Genomic DNA, 22,067 nt, shown 5'->3' with positions numbered 1-22,067 from the left:
TAACTTTGTAAATTAAAAAATATTAAAAATGAATTTAGTATAGAATACAATTCGAATAAACTTAATAAAAAGAGGAACTTAACGTATTCGTATTATTTTGAATATGTTTTGAATGATGATATTAAATACTCGATCTCTTAACACCAGGTATAAACCAAGTGTCAAGCGGAACTCGACTTACGCGAAAACTCGACTTACGCGAATGCCTCCGGCACGCATTATTCGCGTAAGTCGGGGAAAGACTGTACACAGTTTCTAGGGAACAACTCGGATAAGGTGCATAAATTTGCATGATATTATGTTTGCTTGATATGGGCTTTAGTCCTTTACACTTCCATTCAACACTTTAGTATATAATTCGTAAGCAATTAAAGCAAGTGTGCAAATGTGTTCCTTATAAGAAATCATTAGTCGCTAAAAGCTAATATATTCAAAAATTCTGTTTTTGGAATTTTTTATTCGTGGCATTGTTATGTCAAGTAGAGGTGGCTGGGGTAATACGCACCTCTGAGGCAATACGCACCCTTTCCCATTTCCCTTGAAAAACGAGTTTTGGACACGTAAAAAGTAGTCACCTAGCAAGATCAAACTAAAATATGGTCATCCTGTGAGTTTGATAGCTCTTTCCCTTGAAAAACGAGTTTTGGACACGTAAAAAGTAGTCACCTAGCAAGATCAAACTAAAATATGGTCATCCTGTGAGTTTGATAGCTCTACGTCAACAAAAACGCGAAATAAACGCAAAACAAAATCATTCTCAGCTCAGACAGTTTTTGTTATAATGTGACGTACCATTCTGCTAAAAAATATTAAGAGCAAAAACCGATATTTACCCACGAAGAATACGAAATTTAGTGAATTGAGAATCAGTGCTTGAGACTGTTCATGAAAATTTCGTAAAGTATGCAGATTTACTCATATTTTAGTTGAAAATGTGTTGAATCTATGAATGGGGGCAATACGCACCCAGTATGTCGGGGTAAAATGCACCAGTTTGTAAACAATCTATCTTTATTTGACGTTGGATGTTGCCTCGTTGTTGTGATGCGTATTGCCTCTTTGTTATGGTGCGTATTGCCCCTTTGCTGTGGTGCGTATTGCCCCTTTGTTGTGGTGCGTATTACCCCTAGCAAAGATTCGTTTTGCCTCAACACAGATCGATAAAAAATTGAACTTTTTCAAAACTGAAAAAATACGTTTTTCTTAGCAAAAAAAGCAAACGATCCTGAACTGGTAACTAGTTTGAACCTTTATGAATCCTATCCAGTGATAAAATCAACAATCAAGAGCCAAGTTGATAGAAAATTTTGTAGTTTTCCTTAAGGGGTGCGTATTACCCCATCCACCCCTATATGCGTTTAGTTTGAATTGCGTAAAGGAATTGCTTGCTTCTTGGATTTGTTCCTGTCGCGCTTGAACCGTTGCCTTTTTCGTATGGTGGCAATTTTTTATACTAATAATAATGTAAACATTGTGTGATAACGATGTTCAAAATTCCAAATAAAAATACCGTTTGAATTGAATGTCTCGTTAAATTAAAGAATATGGTTATAGTGGCTAGGATGTACAACAATAACTCCCTCATGCATTACTTGTAGGAGTTTATGAAAATTCGGCTACGCAATCAACATAGTGGGGCGGTATGAGAGGGGCCCACGGGCCCCCCTTAATACACAAATTTATACAAAACTTCATTTTTTTATGTTTTCACTTTCATGGATGTCGCAAAATATGAGTCGAGACAGAGATAAAGATAGGAGATAGGTGTGCTAGCAATACCCGTATATTTTGCTCGCTGACTGTGCGTTCGCGTTCTCGTTTTGGCACACTTGAGCAGAAAGCGTGCTGGTCTGGTTGAGAAGTCTCTATTCTCTTCCCTGGGAGAGCGCTGTGTGACATTGAGAGATCGCAAGGGAGTTAACCCTTAACATGCAAGACCGTTTACGCTTGCGCGAGTACTGAGTTTGCGGTTGGAGTTTGCGGCTCGTGTAGCAGGTTGGTATTGAGTACCTAGACAATCCCGTGCTGCTACACGAGCCGCAAACTCCAACCGCAAACTCAAAAACCGTATAAGTTTACGTCAAAATCTTTGCGGTTCGTGTAGCCGCGTTTTGCGGTACCAATTCTGTCGCCAGTCAATGCAAGTGCAAAGTTCCTGACAGTCTATGCATGCGTCATTCTCTGCTGTTTTTGTTTTTGATATTTCAGTTAACTCAAAAATCTTCCTTCAAAGCAAACAAGATCATATTTCAATTCACACAAAAAGTAAAAGACGGATAATCTGTTGATGAGTGAAGTGTGGCTAACTACCCTATCGCGGGTCATCGAGTTGAGTACCCAAAACTTGCAACAACGCAACAGGCAACGCAACAGGCGTATTGTGCGTAGGTAGTGGATGCGTCCAATTTTTGCCGGCGGCAAGAAGATGGCAACCGTTTGCTGGACAATACTGTAACAGAGCAAGCAAATGAAACTATACTATCACGGAGCTGAAAAGTTTCTGACGTAAACTTTTCGGCTGTTCCCCTCTTTGCGCCGCAAAGTTTTTGAGTTTGCCGCTCGTGTAGCGTGGCTCATAAATAAAATGGTAAAATCCCAAATGAAGCCCCCCACAGTGCACAGTGGTTCAGCTAGAGCGGCGGTCCGGTCGTCCAAATTTTGAATAGAGTTTTTCGTTGTTTTCAAGACAATAATTAACCAAGCATATGGAAAAGATTTTTCCGATCTGGATCCAACGTTGCTACTTGCTACTACCTTGTGCAAACACCAAGCCTGCAGCTACCGTCAACTTAACTATGATTTTGGCAAGAATTTTACGTCAGACAACCTTCTTACTACATCTAGCTCACAATATTATTTCATTTCCCTTCTGCATCAATTTTGCACCCGTACAACATTCCATAAGATACAGTAACGCTTTGCATGCAAGAACACAGTTGAAGTGGGAGATTGAAATACCTATAACTCCCATAGTCGCAAATAGTCGCAGCCAAGTTTTTCAGCATGATGTTATATTTTTGCCCTGATATGGTCTCAAAGAGTTCCGTTTAGTTCCAAAAAAGTACTGCCTTATGAAACATTATAAAGTGATAATGTTGTGTGAGTTTTTCATTTATTTTTGAAAAAAGTTTGTATATTTTTTTAAAGTAGACACTTTTTATAATTTTAGAAGATTTCCAACAAAATTTCCTTTCCAACAATGTACAACATGTGTGAAAAAATATTTTATAAATATTAAAAATTAAATATGCAAAACGAAGCTAATACTTGAAAGAAAACATGATTTTTTTCTCTTTGCCCAACTTTCAAGGGCGATATCTTCGGCAATTGTGCTTTAAAATGAGTAATATTCTGGAAATTTCCTGTTAAACTATCGTTTTTTCATATGCAAATGAAATTTTGAAAATTGGGTTCGTGAAATGTCAAACCAGATGACCGGACTCTGAACCTCTGTGCGCCGCTCTAGCTGAACCACTGTGCCCTAGGTTGATTGCGTAGCCGAATTTTCATAAACTCATGCAAGTAATGCATGAGGGAGTTCATGTTGTACATCCTTTCCAGTATAACCATATTCTTTAATTTAACGAGACATTCAATCCGAACGGTTCACACAACGGCATTTGTTTTATCCATTGCATATCTTTTTGCATAGTTACATCCGCTCACAAATGGTGTAGCCACGACAGCGATTTCGACTGGGGGGGCTTCATTAGGGATTTTATCGCTTCTTTTATTGCCGGTCCCTAGTAAGGCGGTATGGTGTTCGTTCCCCTTCGCTGCTGTTTAGTACAGTGTACTGTCGATTGCATACCCCCAGGCGCATGAGCTCGGGTACCAAAATATCTCTGTTCACGGTTTGTACTTTAGCCACAATTATAATACTCATTACTTTCCTGCTCTTCCAACAGTAACAGAAAAAAAACTGCCAGCAGCGGGAATGGGAGCTCCGAATACCCGAACATTTTCTTATCCTATCGCTCCCCCGGCGGCGCAAAATCGTTAAAAGTACACCGCATAGGACAAATACAAGGTGTACGGTTAGGGCTTCTGACAAGAAGACCTATACGAAGGCTTTTTCTCCTGTCAAAAACGAATGAAAACCAAGATTTGTATTGTAAAGGTAAATAAAGAAAAGCAATTTCAAGGTATTAAATTTAAAAAAACGAAGCTAAGGTTCTATAGACTTTATGTCAATTTGGTTCTCATCTATGTCGTGCGCATCTCGAGTTTGGTTGTTTTTTTCTTTGCTGTTTGCATCTATCTGAGTAGTCTTCGTCGGTCGGGCTTGCTTCACACGGTTGTCCTGCTCTTGCGTCTGTGCTTTCGTTGTTACCTGTGGATTTGTGGAAGAGAGAAGAAGAACAATATCAATTATACTTTTACTTACCAGAGGTGGTTTGCGTTGTGTGATTTCGAACCGTAGTCGTTGGAGGTAGAGTAGGTACGTTCTCTGCATGAAGCCACCGCTTCTATCGATCAATTGATGGGTAAAAGAGTAAATGAGGCCCCGGCCGCCATGTTTTCGATCGTGGCTACACCTCTTCTGGACGTTTAAACTGAATGTATGCAATTGGTGATACATTAATTCGTTAAATTCAACCTCCGAGTATTTGAACGGTAGTGTGTACCGTTAATTTCGGCTACGCAATCAACCTAGGGGTGCGGTATGAGGGGGGCCCACGGGCCCCCTTATTTCTCAAAACTATAACAAACTCTCTTTTTCGGTAGACCTAGCGCAGTCCGCTCGCTTCGCTCGCTGCGGGCGCGCCGCCGTTTCCAAATCATTTCTTCGGCTAAACTCATTGTTTCATGCAGTCCATCATGTGTGGTATAGTTTACTTACTAGTAACTTAACATGTAAAAGTATATTAACCCGCATTCAACCTCCACTGCGTGATTAGTTTAAACCGTTATGGTCTTTTAAGCAAACCGTTAGCGTTCAAAAATTCGAAACGAATGCATGCGTCGCGCTTTGCATAGCTTCAGGCGCTAAATGTGAACCAGTAGGAAGAGGAGAATCTAGCCCGGGGCCTCATTTACTCTTTTACCGAGCAAATTCATAAGGCCAAATATAACCGAATATTGGTTGACAAAAATGACGACATGAATAAATTAAACGATTTTCATTCACACATCTAGTTGTTTATTCAAATATTGTTAAATATATTTACGTACCAGTATAACTATGCTACAAGCTTATATTCCTATTATTTATTAGAATCATGCTTCAAAGTATGCATCAGAGTAACAAATAGCATTTGTCCATATTCCAACAGCTTTAAACTAACATATTTACATTTTACATCGTTTGGATCGTATTCTTTATCCTCACTGTATAGTGTACTTGAATTGGCGGTACAAATATTTATTCCAGTAGACGGGAATTCATTATCAAAGTAATTATTTGTTTTTTTTAAGGGTTTTCCTTTTATTTTGATGGAAGACTCTATACCGCATGCTGTCGAATATTGTACTACTTCAAAATTTTTAGTAAGAAACCATCCGTCTCGATGTCCCTTACATAAAATAAAATCTGGAAAAACCACTCTTACTCCTGTTCGAGTTTCATCGAGGTAGATTTGACTATTAGGCTCCACCCGAAGCTTCATAATATGTGCATTTCAGCTTCCATCAATCGCCTCGCCACTTGTTCTAAACATTTGTACCCACTTCTTTGTAACTTTTTTACCTGCTGTAATTCGTTTTCGAATGGATAAGAAGATATTGAAAATAAAGGCCCAAATCTTCTAACATCATTGAAAACGTGGAGTAAGTTGTGTATATTGCTGGTCACATAATCAACGCCGTACACAGAATCGAACTGCGTAACAAACTTTTACAACAATTGATCAGCATATACCCAACTTTCTTCATACACCCTCGAGGATAAAATTGTTATTGCACGGAACAGAAGTAAAAAATGTTCGTAAGCTTGCTTACTAATGTTATCTTTTAGTACGGCAAGGCTAGCGTAATGGAGAAAACTGCTATATTCAGTCCCTTTCCAATATTTTAAATGTTGCAGACTACCCATGGGTCGATGAATTTCCGAGGGCAATTCCATATTTTCCAATGCTCTTGATATCCGACTGGACTGAGTTGTTGACCACTTAGCTGCCCCATATGCTCCATACAACCAGCCTCGTAGCAATCGTCTCATCACACCCAGGTCGATCAGATGTAGGCGATCTGCGACCACAACGTCTTGAATCACATCGAATATTTTAAGTTGCAGAAGAGGAGTGTACTCCCTGTAGTGATCTGAATATGCCATCTTGCGAAATAGTTCATCGGTACGCTCGGGTGCGTCGCTGTCCCTGAAGAACACTGTTCGTACATGCGTGCTATGCTCTCCGACAGTACAACACTTCATGCAGCCATGTTTAGCATTGAAATAGACGACACCTAAATGGAGAACGAAACAAGCCCATAATTCCAATTAAATTACATTAACATTAAATAAAAATAACCAAAAACATACCTTTTATGTAAGCCCTTGCCGGAGCATCACAGATGAATGCCCGTAATCTTACACGAACTACTCTGTTGTTTATTGGGATACCATTTTCGATAACATCATTCATCTCTTCAACAAATGGCCCAAGGTATTCCTTCAGCTGTGGGGGTTTCGTGATTCCATGAAACACACCCACCATCATGGGGGAAAATATCGGAATTTCATGAACGTTCACTAGTATCGGCCAAAAGGAAGAAGGAGATCCTTTATAAAGTGGCAATCCATCAATTGATACATTGATGTTTATAATTTCTGGAACTACCACATGTCTGCAAAAGAGTAGAATTGATACGTGTCAGCAATATACTAAGTTTTATTACATAAAAACTATTTCCATAAAATACTCACTCGAAGCGATTTATCAAGCACTTTTTAACTCCATTGTAGAAAAATCGGCCTCCTTCAATATTCATAATATTTAAAGGCTGTCTTGGCGTCTGCAATACTGCTCGTGCATGTTTTGGTAAATGTTTGTAAATTGTTAGCTCATGAAAGATTTCCAGGATCATGTTTACTGATGCACGCGATTGTAGCATTGTGACCGCCCAATATTGAAGAGCTTCTTTTAGCTCCATGTTCCGAACCTGGGACTCTCGGCCGGATGATATTACCTCATTAGAAGCATCTTCGTCCATGTTCAGTCATTCTTTTTCTTCGTCTTCGACATCAGATACTTCTTCGCAATGGTAATCATCACCTTCCTGCGATTCAACAGATATATTTGACATGCTGACCCAACGAATCGTCTCATATTAACGATACACTAATATTGGAATAACAAAATATTGAAACTCAATTGGTTCGGTTCATGAAGATGTCGACACATAACAATAGGGCTTATTCCGAACGAAGTCGTCAACGCTAATCGATCGTATAGCAAATAGACGGTCGTCTAATAAACGGCTCGAAAAAGGTATCCCGAACGAATTTCATGAACGATCGTTAATATGATATACGATCGATAATACAATAAGCTCGAGCAGTTTTAATTCCCCTCAATGCTCACACATAGCTTTTTGGCGACTGTGTTGCAACTAGAATAGCGACTATTTCATCTCCTCTCTTCTCGCCGGGTCGTGGAACATCCAACACTGGGCAAAAATATCGGTTAGCACTAGTGTGTATTCTTTAGATTCATCGTCGCGCTATTGAACATGTTCGTCGTGGGTAGATCGATGATCAAATCGGACGCTTTCTCATGGATAGGTTGGCGTTATCGACTGCTCTTTAGTCATCGACAACTAAACGGTAGTCATTGCTGTAGATTAAACTTATGTGATACCTATAACGATCGTTAATTCACCTGCTCGACAAATTTACTCACAGATGGTAAAGCTCAAAAGATTTTATTGACGATTATTTCGACGGTCGTCTGTTTGAACGGATGTAATAGGTTTGCAACCGATTTTACTCAAAACGATCGTTTATTTTTAGATTAACGATAGTTTACCTTTGACGATTTCGTTCGGAATAGGCCCTAATCATTCGTTTTCATTTTCAATACGATTAATCATATAAAATGAGCGCAATGGTCCAGCTGGAGTCATTAGCATAGATTTTTAAGCAGCTAAAATTGTACGTGCACTCAACCAATCGTAGTTTCGATACTATGGGGCATCGTCATTTCATCAATCATTTTTAGTTGAAGCGAATTGCCAAATAGCGGGTTGCAAGCCCAAGTTACTATTCACGAAGCAGAACATTTTTAATTCGACGATTGCTGCTGACATTTGAATTTCAGTCAATAGAATGCTACTCATAAACAAACTCACATGTTCAATCACCAATGCTTCATTAGATCATTCATTTTTTTTGTTCAAAATTTCCCTTTCAAAAGCAATGTGAAATATCTTCGACGATGTCATTTTTATACGTATCTCACAATGAACGGGACTTTTTATGGCTTCATCGAAATAATCTTTATATTATAAAGTTGCACAACATAATCATCGCTGTCCGCAATGGCTCAAACAAATCGAAGGTATTCGTTTTCGATGGATTGTGTAAATTTATTCTAAAGCGAAATGAACACACACTTCTTTGTCCATGTACCGTGCACCCTTGTTTTTGCATAACCATTTCTCCGATCCATTTAATTTATATGCTGAATAGAATCGCTGCTGCAAGTTCGAATCTTGTTTCTTATGTTTTTTTTCCTGGCTGTACTCCTGACTCAAGAGTTCTTGGTGAATTCTTTGACCATTCTTCAAATAAATTGAACATTGAAATATAAAACAAAACTTGTGGAATGCACAACAACGTTTCGGCTCGTTTGATTCTTCTTGATCTCATCTCCTTCAATGCCGAAAACCAGCATATCCCTTCCGGCGACGAACTTGCAAACTTGTTTAATAGATTTCCCTGAACTTAAATACTCAACATTCATATGTGTTTAGTAACTAAGCTCTTTTCTACCACTCAACAAAATACATTCAACGCCTATCAGAACCAAATATATCTAGGCGATCGCTTGTTGATTAACCGAGATGAAATTATTCGATGACCTGTGAATTCGGACTCATGATTTGTCACAATTTAAATCGGTATGGGTAAGAAGGAAAAAATCATCCCAAAACTTCGTTAAGATTGGCAAAGCGGTTTCTTCGTTTAAGTTATACATCGTATATTTGATTTGATTGTATGGAAGAAGCCGCGGGGGTCCGCGGCAGCCGAGCGGTAGCGCCGGTTAGAAAATCGGCCCATGAGCGCCGGGGCTCACCACCTCGACGGCGTGGGTTCGAATCCCAACCGAGACCGGACCCTCCCCTGTACGAGAGGACTGACTATCCACGTACAACAGGGAAACAAGTATCGTAAGCCCTTAACGGGCAGGCATGACCAAGAGGTCGTTACGCCAAGAAGAAGAAGAAGAAGTATGGAAAAAGCAATTTTAACAAATCTTTCCATTTTCCGGATTTCCTTAGGAAATATTAAAGTTGTCTTTTCTTTAAACCTTCCATGAATAAAAACGAGCAAATAGTTTGATTACATCGTCAAGATTGGTTCAGTCAGTTTTGAGTTTTAGCGTTAAAAACAAACAAACATTCATTTTTATAGGTTTAAATTTTTTTATGGAAAACAGCATTTATCGAGTTTTCTGGGTTTCTGGCTTTTCCTAAGGATTTTTAACTTGCATTGTTTTTATTGGGCCAAAAGAAACAAATCATACGAAGACTTTGTTGGGATAAGTCAAACCGTTTTCGTTAGAGAAGGTAAATTTTATTTTTTTATATGGAAAAGGCCATTTTTTCCGAATTTTCGCATTTTCCGGCTTTTGTTGGGAATTTTCAAATTCTCTTTTTTTCTAAACCTTCCTTGGGTAAAAAGGAACAAATCATTCGAAGACATCATCAAGATTGGTCCAGCCGATTTTGAGTTTTAGCATTTAGAAGAAGAAGAGAAGAGAAGAGATAGAGAAGAGATTAATATACCTTTCTCAATGCAGCTGTTGATTGGAGAATCTGGATGAACAACGTAGTAAACCGTAAGTGGACATAAAAAGAAGACTATCTCTTAGACCTTTTACATAATATATACTTACGGGTTTTTGTGCGTTATGTAATATAATCTAAGTTTTTTATCAATATTTACAAACAGATATTTAAATTTACTATACTTATACTATCAACCTATCCAGTTGAATTCATAGTTTTTTAAATTAGCCATGATGAAACGAGTAACGTTGAAATTATAATATAATTTCTTCTAAATTCATCAACACCCACATGTACTTCTCTTTTATTATTATTGATTGCTATTTATAGAACATTGGGATATAGACAAGCCAGTGTGAAGCATATGAAGCGTGAATTTGTGGAATCTTGACTCACTACTTTTTTCACCAAGTTCATGGTCACGCTTATGTGCCAGATCAAGCGCAGGGTGCCTAGAACATGCCGAAAAAAAAAATGTACGGTAGTATGCGACTTTTACGAGGTGAAAAGACATGTGTACATAGGCTCTACTTCTAATGAAGATCGTATACTTAATTCAGTGAGTAGGTGTCGTGAATCTGTGAAGCAGAAACCTATAGAAACCCAATCAACTTGTATAAGATTACTCGTCCATGAAAATGATTTGTTGCAGCGGATGTGAAATACGTTCGGAAAACCTTGGAGATGCCTCTGATGTTAAGTTTCAAATATGAAGCATTCCGTATCAAAAAAGAGTAAAAATACCATGCACCATCGGAAAGTTGAACGACATCTATCTACATCAGTTTTTGTGATTTCAGTAATAGCACCTGTCATATAAAATCTGTAACGGTAGTCTTTCTCTTTCTGGGGCGTATGTGATAAAAATGTCACGTTCATCAAAACCAAATCGCAGCTGCACAGAAACAGAAACATTCAAAAGTAAAAGTGTTGATTTCTTAAGTGTCGAGCCGAACCTTCCAACGGGGTCTGAGAGTTTCATTTGGAGGAAGTGAATGATATTTTAATCTTTCATTTGAAATTCGATTCACTCTAACGATTAATTTATAAAATAAAAGAACTTAACTCGAAACGGACATTTTCATCTCTTTGCGTGCACAATCACCTTATCACTTCATCCACCTTCGATATTGTTTTATTTTAAATATAGCTTCAAAGCACCAGCAAGCAATTCTTGCGGCTGTAAATGTTGATTGATTGCTTTTCGCAATAAGCAACCCTAAGCAGTTAACTTATTCTGTATACCAATTTATTTATTTTAAATCCACTGAAGTGCCGGCTACCACAGAAACACTACAAGCACTCATCTTGTTTCCTGTCTAATTTAACATACTCTATCCATTCGTCACTGAGTGGTCAGATACGTGTGCGAGCAGCTAGTTTTATGATACCAGCAAGCCTAATCCTACTTAAATATAGAAATAGATACAACAAATGCCGCGAGGTATAATTTATTGTGTCACGTCGAATACTTAGCATATGAATGTTTCTTGAGTAATTTATATGTATGTTAATCAATCCAACTCGTAGTTTGTAACAAGATGCGAGATTGTAATATAAACATGATAATGTGTTTTTCTTAGTTCAATTAGCTGAATTTTTTAATAGAAAACAAAAACATAATCTTATACATTCACTGACAATTTGAGTGTTTCCTTTTACATTCTCAAAGAGAATATATCTTTTCCTATCATATATCATTTTCTCAGAGCCAGAAAAGTGATCCCTATATAGAGCATTTTTCATGTAGATGAGACAACTCAATCGGTTCAGCTATCTCGCATAAATGAATGGATGGCATGTTTGTGATTCCTTTTTTTGTCGTTGTAACCGCAAACGGGCGTCAGCGGAACAATTACATTATTCATTCTTAGGGGAATGCAGTAAAGTGAGGACTTCGAAACGTAGAGGCGAAAGAAAATTTACACTTTCGAATATTTATGGTGTATACATCAATCTTTTACGATATTCCACTAAATGACCGTATGTTCCAACCTCCCACCCTTCTTCAATCTACATGTATATTATTGAATATGCTGCACCAAATGTTGTGGTACTCTACTATTTGAATATGTTTCTTTACTGTTGTTCTGGCATAAAAAATACGCTTCCGTAGTTATGAACTTTGTATTTAGTAGTATTTAATGTGTTTATGATTTTTATGTCACATTCATTAATGACATCTTATGTGTAGAAATATTCATTTCTTCTGAAACCGAGCTCACATCAGTACGTGTCAAACACATTTATCAACATGACAATCATTTTCATCTCGCGAACCATGAAGCTCACGCAGGTTTGGCACCATGCCTGGGTTGTTGATATGTGTTCTTAATTTTAGTGAAAACGAACGGCAGGCAAACAGTGTGGAAAAGTAGGATAGAATGAAATATACAAACAAATGCTTGAACGGTCGAAAATGCGTGTTCGAACATGTGAATGTTACTCACCCAATTAATCAAACTGTAATAAAAATTTCACCTTCACGAAGATCGTCTATGCTGGGCAGATAGCGGGTTTCAGACGGCCTGAAGTAACTAATTTGCTACATTTTTCTCGTAAAAATATCTCTTTTTTTAGAACGGTAACAAGCCAAATGATGGTTTCACGGTCGTTTGAAAGAAAAGGGTAAACAAGATAAATATTGCTTTGGACGGAATGTCTAAGCAGACTCATCAGTAACTTCACTCCCAGAAGTGTTGTGCCTCTACCGATTGGTTAATCTGCACACTTTACAAATGCTTTGGATGGGAAGCCTTTTCATATAAATCCGTTTACACTACATGTGTGGATAATGTTCATCGCAGGATTTCATCGGCTAACTTATATGTGCCCATTAAAAAGTCTGTAAACGTCAATGGATAAACCTTACTTGTAGAGCATAAGAAATAGGGACAGAGTTAATTTTTAAATTAATTACCAATCCATTGAAATACTGATATTGTTCTAACTTAACTAAATTAATCTTAAGTTAGTCTAAAGTGGAAAAAAATAAATTGGTCTAAAGTGCAACATTTAATTTCTAAACCGTGTTTCTAATAATGAATATACATCATCTTAAGACAACAATTACTGATACGTTCTGTCGGTTCCAATCTTGGTACACTTTGCTAATCCTTCATAAACCTACTCATTTAGAAGCTCGGCACCTCAATGGCATTGAGAAAAAGTTAAAAAGAAGACTAAGGAAGAATGTGCTTATTTTTAAATTTCATTCCAACAGTTTTAATATTTACAGAAAGACATATCATCCGAGCGCCGAAAGCAACACTGTGGACACTGACACACGATTATAAATTTGCTTTATTTATGTTGCAAATGCTAAAAATGCGAGAAGAGTTTCTATTTTCGCTTCCCATCCTTGTCATTCATTGCTGAGCCATTCCTTATTCACTCAATATTTTTCTTTTATCATTGCGCCAGTGGGATAACTTTCCCTTCAATATTTATTTTTCTTGTCTCATTTTCCACCATTTTATACATATTCTCTCTTTCTTTCTTTTTGTTCTACCAATCTGTCTACAGTTTTTCCCATCCCACAACACATACACAGTCATAGAACCGCACATATTTTTCATAGCATAATACATAGCATCGGTAACTCATAGCGCATCTGATATTGAATACAATAAATCGATAAGGGCTGAAAAAGTCACATACAATAGAAAATGAAAATTGGTTGTGTTTGAAAAGGTAAGTTTTATTCTTATAGAACATTATACGACACATTCACTGACGAACGCTGATTAATTACACTGGCGTTTGAAAAATGACGCTTAATTAAAAGATAGACGAGGAGTTATCTCTACACAAATACCGGTATACTGCAAACCATCGCTTTTGTACTATCTCAATCAGAGGATCCTGAACTGACGAAAAAACTGATGAGGGGAAAATATGACGCTCTTTGCCAACACTTGGCTACCAAATTAGTAATAATGCATAGCGTGCCTTAGTATTTGCTGTCTTTCAGTGCAGAGCTTGTGTTAGTGCAAAGTGGATCAAGCAAGTATATCCGTTAAGCCGTTGGGGAAAGATTATATAAATAGGTCGCAATCCAAGCGCCATACGACATTTCGTTAGAATCCTTCAGCCAAGCCTACGTGTTAAAAAGGAAAAAGTTTGCAGCAGCTTAACTGTCCTGTGACAATTAGTTCATTATACAACGAGTGCAGTTATAGTCTGTTAAAAGAACGGTTTTTGGATAAGTCAAATGTAAGAAGTGCTTTGTGTGACATTTTATTCAGAAAATGGTATCGTGTATGTTAATTAACAAAGATCTGCAATTGAAGCAAAAAGAAAGTATAGTGCACGACGGCTAATTGACAAATTTCATCAATAGACCATGTGAATGTGCCATCAAACAATTAATTAACAGAACATTTTACTAAGCGATTTGATTTCAACTGAATGCCAGCTAAATTTCATAGAAAATGTTATGCCGTAAAAAAGTGTATCTGTTGATTAAAGAGTGAACCAAACATGCTGTTGTACTTATTTCCAAGTCTATCAATATGTTTATTTTTGCAGCAAAGCCAGCATTTGAAACAATCAATAGGAGCTAATTTAATTTTCACATAATGTAACAGAGCCTTTCACGGTTACCATCAAGAATTGTTATAATTAATGAAAAGAATTTATTTAAATGTTGAAATCGAAAAAAAATCCTATGAGAAACAAACACACTTCCTTAATGTTCTACATTATCCGACACATCATTTGCTTGAAATTCATTGGATAGTAGCTGATTATCTAAAAGAAAAAAAAAACAATTAGGATTTTCACCAAAAACCATTTTTTCTAATTCTACCAATTTCAAGAAAAGGCTTTCAGATAAAACTCTTCATAAATACAAAGAACTTCAAATAACGAAATTGTAACGAACGCTTTTACAAATTCTTTTAAGACCAATGGAATAACGAAGAAATTAGGATCCATTTAATAATGTTTAAACACCATTTAATAATGTTTATTATGTTGCATCAATTGAGTATTAATTGATTTTGTAAAGTTTTATTAAAAATTCGATTATCAAACTGTGAGCCGAACTTCTCACATTTCTTTGACATTCAGATACTCCCTATAAATTTGCTTGATTTCTTTTTGGCAATTTTGGTATCTTCTGTTATATTTCGACTTGAAGGTAAATTTGAATACAGTACATCGTAAACCGTGGAAATAATTCACACATTAAATTCTTCACTAAAGACGGGTTTGGTCAAATTATCACTCTATGTAACGATTTGATAAATCGACCACAAACAGTATTCAGGTACTAATACCAAATAGTACTATGACGCATCAGTAGAGCATTACTTAGCTGGCACGCTTCATAATCATCAGGGTCGATAGAGAAAAAAAAATTTAATATATTTTTTCAGAAATCAAGCTTGAACAATTGACATGGCATCCAATGGGGCCAATGCAGGCAACGAGAGCGGCGAGACAGCATCCCCACCTACCTCGGTCAGATTAGACATCTGTGAACGAATGAAACGTTGGGAAGGAAAAGTGGCAGTCGTGACTGGGGCCAGTGGTGCTATTGGTGGCGCCATAGCGAAGGAGCTCGTTAAGGCCGGCATGATTGTTTGCGCACTGTCAAGGCGCCGGGATAAGGTGGAAAAACTGCGAGCAAGTCTCTTCGATGTAGCAGGCAACTTAAACTGCGTAGAATGTGATATCACCGAGGAAGAAGATGTGAAGCACGCATTTGGTTGGATCGCGAACACGTACGGTGGAGTTGATATACTAGTAAACAACGCCGGCGTGATCACAAAATGTCTACTTACCGAGAAAAATAATACTCGCGATCTTTACACGACCATGGAGACGAACATAATTGGATTATGTTTATGCACGAGAGAAGCCGTAAAATCCATGAAATTACGAGACGTTAAAGGACACATTATTAACATCAACAGCATATTTGGACACAAGGTACATCAGGCTGTACCGGGAACGCGACCACTGAATGGAATGTATCCTGCGTCTAAATATGCCGTCACTGCCATCACTGAATGTATCCGACAAGAACTCATCTATTTGGATACGGGATGCAAAGTAACTGTATGTTTTTCGTTTGCTCATATAAACTTTGATGCGATTTGCATTTAGAGTCTACCAGTTTGACAAACCTCTAACAACGGTAAATGTATTTGCTTTTGCAGAGTATTAGCCCCGGACTTGTAGAAGGTGACATTTTGTCAACGGTCAGCTCCAATGAGAATGAAATTGTGAAGTACATGCCCAAGCTTAAGCCAGAGGATGTTGCCGAAGCGGTTTTATATGCCATCACAACTCCCGATAATGTACAGGTAGGGTATTGGGGCGCGTTTTCTTTTGGTGCATGGAAGTATATTAATGAATTTACTTTTATTTATTATTTTTTCAGATTCATGATCTAGTTATCAAACCGATGGGAGAATTTTTATAAGTGGATCATGTAGCAGCTTGCAAAATATTTCCAAATTTTCAATTAAAAAATATACTAGCTTCTCAGTAATTTGCATCTGTTAATAAATATTTGTTTTATACAATTGTATTGTGCATTAAACTTCTGAACATTTGAAGGACAAATTGAAGGTCAATTATATGATTGTGGTTTCATGATTCACAAACTTTATTTTTATGTTTTTGAAATTGTTACGTTTCAAATCCATCTTCAGCGTTGTGTGTGATTCAAATCCAAAAATTGATTTCATTCCTTTCGGATTTGTGTATACGCACGATTGTTCTAGAAAGAAAGAAAAATATCACAGCTTGACCGATAAAAAATAGTAAGCATCAACCTTAAGTAAAGAATCGCAACAACATATTTTCAGAAATTTGCTCTACTGATAAAACATGACAAAAACCGAAACCTTTAGGGTTGCTTTAAAAAAAAAACAGTAAATACAGTATAGCATCCATCACTCAGGTTGTTCAGGACCGGGTGATTGCCGAAACAGATTTTCAATTAGGAAGGAATGTGAACAAAAAAATAAATATGTTAAGGTATTTATTCAAATAACCTGTTTTGAAATCGTTTCATTTTACCGATGGTTAAAAATAAACGATCGCTATTCTCTATTGACCTGGCGTAACGGTCGTTTGTTCTGATTACAACGTTGATTAATTTTTACTAAAACGATTAATGACGAAACGATTCCATATAGTGGTTCCAAAAAGCAAGTAACGAGTTTTTTGAAAATGTTTAAGAGACCAGCTTTTCTTTTCTTGAGAAACTTGTTGGGATTTGTGATTTGTTGAAGCTTATTTTTTAAGCTTTCGATTTCGATCAACTTTCTATTGCATACCTCTAGGCACTTAAATATAGGCAGCGCTCTGTCAGCTATCGAACAAGACAAACACGACAAACACGACAAAAAAAAACAATCAAACCCATGCAATCATATGGAGGTGCTCTGTCAACCTGCATCGAACATGTCAGACAAACACGACACAGAACAAAACAGTTTGATTTTGTCGTGCAGGACTCTATCCCACTGTGAAACTGTTATACCTTGTGTATTCTGCTACCTTGCTGCTTGGATGAGTGACAGTTCTTCACGACATTTGGCAGAGCACCCTTCGAACAGTGTCGTGTTTGTCTGGTTTGTTGGACTGTTCACAGAGCGCTGCCATAAAGGCATTAATGTTATGCTACATCTTTATCAAACTTAGCTAATTAACATTCCATATAACGTTTTCATTAAAAACAAATGGACAAAATTTAACGATTTTTCAAACTAAAACGAAACACGCTAACCTTTTTCTTTTAAAGCATAATTGAAAGAAGCATTTGTTTAGCGTTCACAAGAAATTTGACATCGTTATTATCTCAATTGTAGCCGTTGTGGTTAAAAGAGTAAACTCATCCACGTGAAAAATAAACAAATACCTTTGAGCCCTGAATCTCTAACGCAGGTTCAAGGTAGCGGCGCCGATCAGCGTAAAAAGGGGGTGGTAGCCACAACCACAACAGGACACGTCCAGCAGTGTTAGCGCAAGGGCCTTGCGTAAGCCCCTTAGAAGATTCCCCTGACGTTAAACAAAAAAAAGCTTTACCGCGGAACGAACATGAACAGCTGAACTCATCTAATGTGGATTTTTTAGTATTTTATCACTTATGAAGGAACGTTCATTTAAAAGTCGGGTTCCGGTCACGGAGCATGCTGCGGGACCCAAATGTGATACAAGAGTTGGAGAGACAGGGGCGTATGGAAAGTTATGCAGCACGCAATGGCTTCCGGAAGTGGCTTATTTTGTTGGAAAACAACATGAAGAGAATGAGTTAAACAGTAGGGCCTATTCCGAACGAAATCATCAAAGGTAAACTATCGTTAATCTAAAAATAAACGATCGTTTTGAGTAAAATCGGTTGCAAACCTATCACATCCGTTCAAACAGACGATCGTCGAAATAATCGTCAATAAAATCCTTTGAGCTCTGCCATCTGTGAGTAAATTTGTCGAGCAGTTGAGTTAACGATCGCTATAGGTATCACATAAGCTTAATCTACAGCAATGACGACCGTTTAGTTGTCGATGACTAAAGAGCAGTCGATAACGCCAACCTGTCCATGAGAAAGCGTCCGATTTGATCATTGATCTACCCACGACGAACATGTTCAATAGCGCGACGATGAATCTAAAGAATACACACTAGTGCTAACCGATATTTTTGCCCAGTGTTGGATGTTCTACGGCCCGGCGAGAAGAGAGGAGATGAAATAGTCGCTATTCTAGTTGCAACACAGTCGCCAAAAAGCTATGTGTGAGTATTGAGGGGAATTAAAACTGCTCGAGCTTATTGTATTATCGATCGTATATCATATTAACGATCGTTCATGAAATTCGTTCGGGGTACCTTTTTCGAGCCGTTTATTAGACGACCGTCTATTTGCTATACGATTGATTAGCGTTGACGACTTCGTTCGGAATAAGCCCTAGTTAATCATAACTGAAGATCGTCGGAGCTGTTGAAACTAGAGCTGTGTATTTCCGATTCAAATTCATTAATCGGAATGATTCTTTGCTTCGTTTAAGAGATTCACGAATCTTTTAATGACAGATTCATGACTCCCCAAAATTCATTAATGTTAAAAGAACAGAAAACTAAAGACTCGCTTTTTGTTGTCGTATGAACCACGCCAATTAAAGAATCATCAAGATTCGTGAAAGATCCATGATTTCGTAAGATTCATCAACGTTTAAAGATTCGTATCCAAAAATATTCATGAATGAATCTAAACACAACACTGGATGAAAGTAGGGTCTATTCAAACAAATTTGAAACCCATAACAAGCAGCATGGTTCGTGAACTCTACACCATAACTGAAAAACATGAAAAAAATAAATACTTTTGCAGGCTATGGCGAAAGTTCGGGCCAGCTACCGCAAGGGTGACTACTTCCCTGGCCGTCGTAATATTATTTTAAAGTACTTAACACTAGAATCCAAATTGGGCTCATTTTGACCACAACGCACTTTTCGATTTTAATATCTCGAAAACGGCTAAATATTTTTACAAAAAAAAAAAACTTTTCTTAAAATCCAAAGCTATATCTAAAACAAAAATTTCAGATTTTTCTGTTCGACCAGTTCCGAGAGCCAACTTGACTATACCTAGAATGCTTTTTAGGGGTCATTTTGACCCCTACTTGTAAAACGCTATAACTTCGCTATTTTTGAAAATTCTTCAAATCCGTAAACAGTTACTTTTTTGTATATTTGTTGACTATCTTTTAACGTTTTTGGTTTTTCGATGCATTTCTTCATAATTCCGCTAGCTCGGTGTATTTCATAAACTCTCGAAATTGCGTTTTTTCAGCTTTTATTCATTCAAAATCTTTAATGTAAATCTAGAAAAAAAGTTTACGCTAGAAAGTTAGTATGTTGAGCAACTTGTCAAAAATAAAATCATATTTTTGCCATAAGAAATGACTGCATAAATTGGCCTCAAAGATTGAAAATAATGCCAATTCTCATAGTAACGCATCGCGCATAACGCTTCGAAACGCTCGCGTACGGAATAACGGAACAAAGCGCAGAACGGAAACTACCCAGTCACTTGAACACGCGGGTTTTGGATACTAAATTGGATATTACACATAGAAAAATTGGATATCCAATTGAGCCCCTAAACAATCGCTCAAATCAAGATTTTTGGGTGTCGCGGTCGAAGCGCGCCGCGTTATACACACACATGAGCACTGGCCATCACCCGATTTTTGCGGTGTTGCGGTGTGTTTAGGGTGATGCCGGATTGATGACGTCACAAACGCGTTGCATAAAAAAAAATCTATGTCGTATTTGTTTTGCCCGTGTTCTCTCTCTTTTCGATTATTTCTCCTGCTTTCTAGACAGCTGTCTGCTTCTCGTTTGCTCTTACACGCGCGGGTATATCGTGCCTGTGGGCCTGTGGCGGTGGCGTGAAAGGAAGCGTACGCTTTATATGACGTCATATCATATTATTCTAATTGATGAACAAACTTTTTACGGTGCAATTGTTCCTGAAAGAGTAGAATTGATTATCGTTATTTGATGGTTTATATTTACCCATGGAACGAAGTGTTTTCCAGTTGTGCTATCGGCTGCTCTTCTGCATGACCAGTTGGTGATTCAATATAAATAACGAAATGTTTGAATGTAAACATAATTCAGTTTACACCTTCAAGTGCTACGCAATCTAATATCTAATAATTTTTCGAATCTAGTGCTATTACATCGATTCGTGCTTTCTTTTCCGCTTTGTGTAAAAAGTTCTCCGCATTTAAATTGACAATAATTTTACTAGAGCCAAAGTTTAAAAATTTTCGCTATGCAGAACGAAAGAACGATTGTTCTCAAATCCACCAACCAATTCGGATTTGTCACAGGTCGTTGACTTGTATCAGCTGATACCTGTGCATCCTGGTGCATCCTCAATAACTTGTCTAGATACACTGCGTCCCAAAATGATAGCCTCACCCACTTTTTTCACTCATATGCTATTTTAAATGATCGCAAGGTAAAAAAAACGACAGAAACATATTCATTAATCTAAAAGAAATGTGTTTCACTTCTAATTTATCAGAAAAAAAATTTAATTATAACATTTTGGTCAAAAATTAAAAAAATTGAGTGTCCCATAATGATAGCCTCACTTCAAGTCAAATCATGAGATTGGTGTGCTAATAAATAGATTCACTTTGAAATAGAGCTTTGAATTCATGTTCTGATATTGTAAGAGAGTCCATGAAGAAAGTTTCTGCCCTCAAACTTCACCAAAAAGTCGATAGATTGGAGTTTGCTACAGAACATATGACATGGAAGAATGAGTGGAGAAACGACGCAGTGTACCAGATTTTGGGACGCAGTGTACCAGATAGTAGAGTGAGAACGACTGCTCCTTACTCTCTCATCCTTATCAGGAGTTTCGACATTTGTTCGACTGGTCAACTGTCATCGAACCGTTCGTGATCGATCAAGCAGCATCCAAGATCGATTAAGTTACATTATTAGGTTTTCATTATTATTTATTTATTCAAACCTTGCTCTTCATTTCCATCATCATCATCATCAAACTATCCTGAAGCAATGGATCCAAAAGCAATGGAGTTATTTGTGTTTCTTTTTAATATTTGTTTGTTTTACAGCAATTAATGAGCAGAATGTTATTGCTAAGGAGAATTACAATTCATTTGCTTTACCTACCTACACCTTGTGCTCTTCACAAAATCCAATTAGAATGGACAACAATACAACGATGCAAACTCTAGTAAATCTTGTCAAATCTATGTCTGAAAAATTTGAAGAGAAGTTCACTAAACTAGAAAATCAGAATAGAGAACTTCGACTTCAAAATGAGAGGCTCGAAGCCAAACTGGATTTAGTTCTGCGCAACACTGTGACTACCAATGTCACTTTGGACACGTTGGTGGCAGTAAGTCGGCCTAGAGAAGGCCTCATCCGTAAGGAGACGGATTTTGAATTTTCTCCTGTATCTAGCACAGAAGAACTTTTGAAGCTTGAAGATGAGTTAAAAAATTAGCGATACAAAAGAAAACTGTTGGCTTGGTTGCAAAGTCAAGTCACGCGCGCAGAACCTTCCAATCGTATGCATGATTCTATTGATATTATTTTTGCTAAGCCAT

At 37.4% G+C, this 22,067-nt stretch overlaps 2 protein-coding genes across 2 annotated transcripts; one reads left to right on the top strand and one right to left on the bottom strand.

Annotated features, from left to right (window-relative positions):
• Positions 1 to 4,168: 4,168 nt before the first annotated feature.
• On the bottom strand, positions 4,169 to 6,990 carry LOC131271210 (uncharacterized). Its single transcript, XM_058272604.1, has 4 exons — positions 6,866 to 6,990; positions 6,482 to 6,786; positions 6,119 to 6,405; positions 4,169 to 4,333 (listed from the first exon to the last, which is right to left on the bottom strand). The coding sequence occupies exons 1-4, from the start codon at positions 6,928 to 6,930 to the stop codon at positions 4,169 to 4,171; spliced, it is 822 nt and encodes a 273-aa protein (XP_058128587.1). The 5' UTR covers positions 6,931 to 6,990.
• A 7,049-nt stretch (positions 6,991 to 14,039) lies between these two features.
• Positions 14,040 to 16,444, top strand: LOC131271222 (farnesol dehydrogenase-like). The gene is made up of 4 exons (XM_058272619.1): positions 14,040 to 14,166; positions 15,333 to 16,017; positions 16,119 to 16,265; positions 16,343 to 16,444. The coding sequence occupies exons 2-4, from the start codon at positions 15,355 to 15,357 to the stop codon at positions 16,382 to 16,384; spliced, it is 852 nt and encodes a 283-aa protein (XP_058128602.1). The 5' UTR covers positions 14,040 to 14,166; positions 15,333 to 15,354; the 3' UTR covers positions 16,385 to 16,444.
• The last annotated feature ends 5,623 nt before the right edge of the window (positions 16,445 to 22,067 follow it).

The sequence above is a fragment of the Anopheles coustani genome, unplaced genomic scaffold (genome assembly GCF_943734705.1).
Source record: "Anopheles coustani unplaced genomic scaffold, idAnoCousDA_361_x.2 scaffold_12_ctg1, whole genome shotgun sequence".
NCBI lineage: Eukaryota > Metazoa > Arthropoda > Insecta > Diptera > Culicidae > Anopheles > Anopheles coustani.
The sequence above is the reverse complement of the archived record's forward strand: the minus strand, read 5'-3'. Positions and strand labels throughout refer to the sequence as shown.

Bases quoted from the DNA above. Each gene is read 5' to 3' on its own strand.
- LOC131271222 (XM_058272619.1), top strand. From the start codon at position 15,355: ATGGCATCCAATGGGGCCAATGCAGGCAACGAGAGCGGCGAGACAGCA. The intron at 16,018-16,118 runs GTATGTTTTTCG...TTGCTTTTGCAG, and splicing joins ATACGGGATGCAAAGTAACT to AGTATTAGCCCCGGACTTGT. The intron at 16,266-16,342 runs GTAGGGTATTGG...TTATTTTTTCAG, and splicing joins CAACTCCCGATAATGTACAG to ATTCATGATCTAGTTATCAA.
- LOC131271210 (XM_058272604.1), bottom strand. From the start codon at position 6,930: ATGAATATTGAAGGAGGCCGATTTTTCTACAATGGAGTTAAAAAGTGC. The intron at 6,787-6,865 runs GTGAGTATTTTA...ACTCTTTTGCAG, and splicing joins TGCTTGATAAATCGCTTCGA to ACATGTGGTAGTTCCAGAAA. The intron at 6,406-6,481 runs GTATGTTTTTGG...TTCTCCATTTAG, and splicing joins GGCAAGGGCTTACATAAAAG to GTGTCGTCTATTTCAATGCT.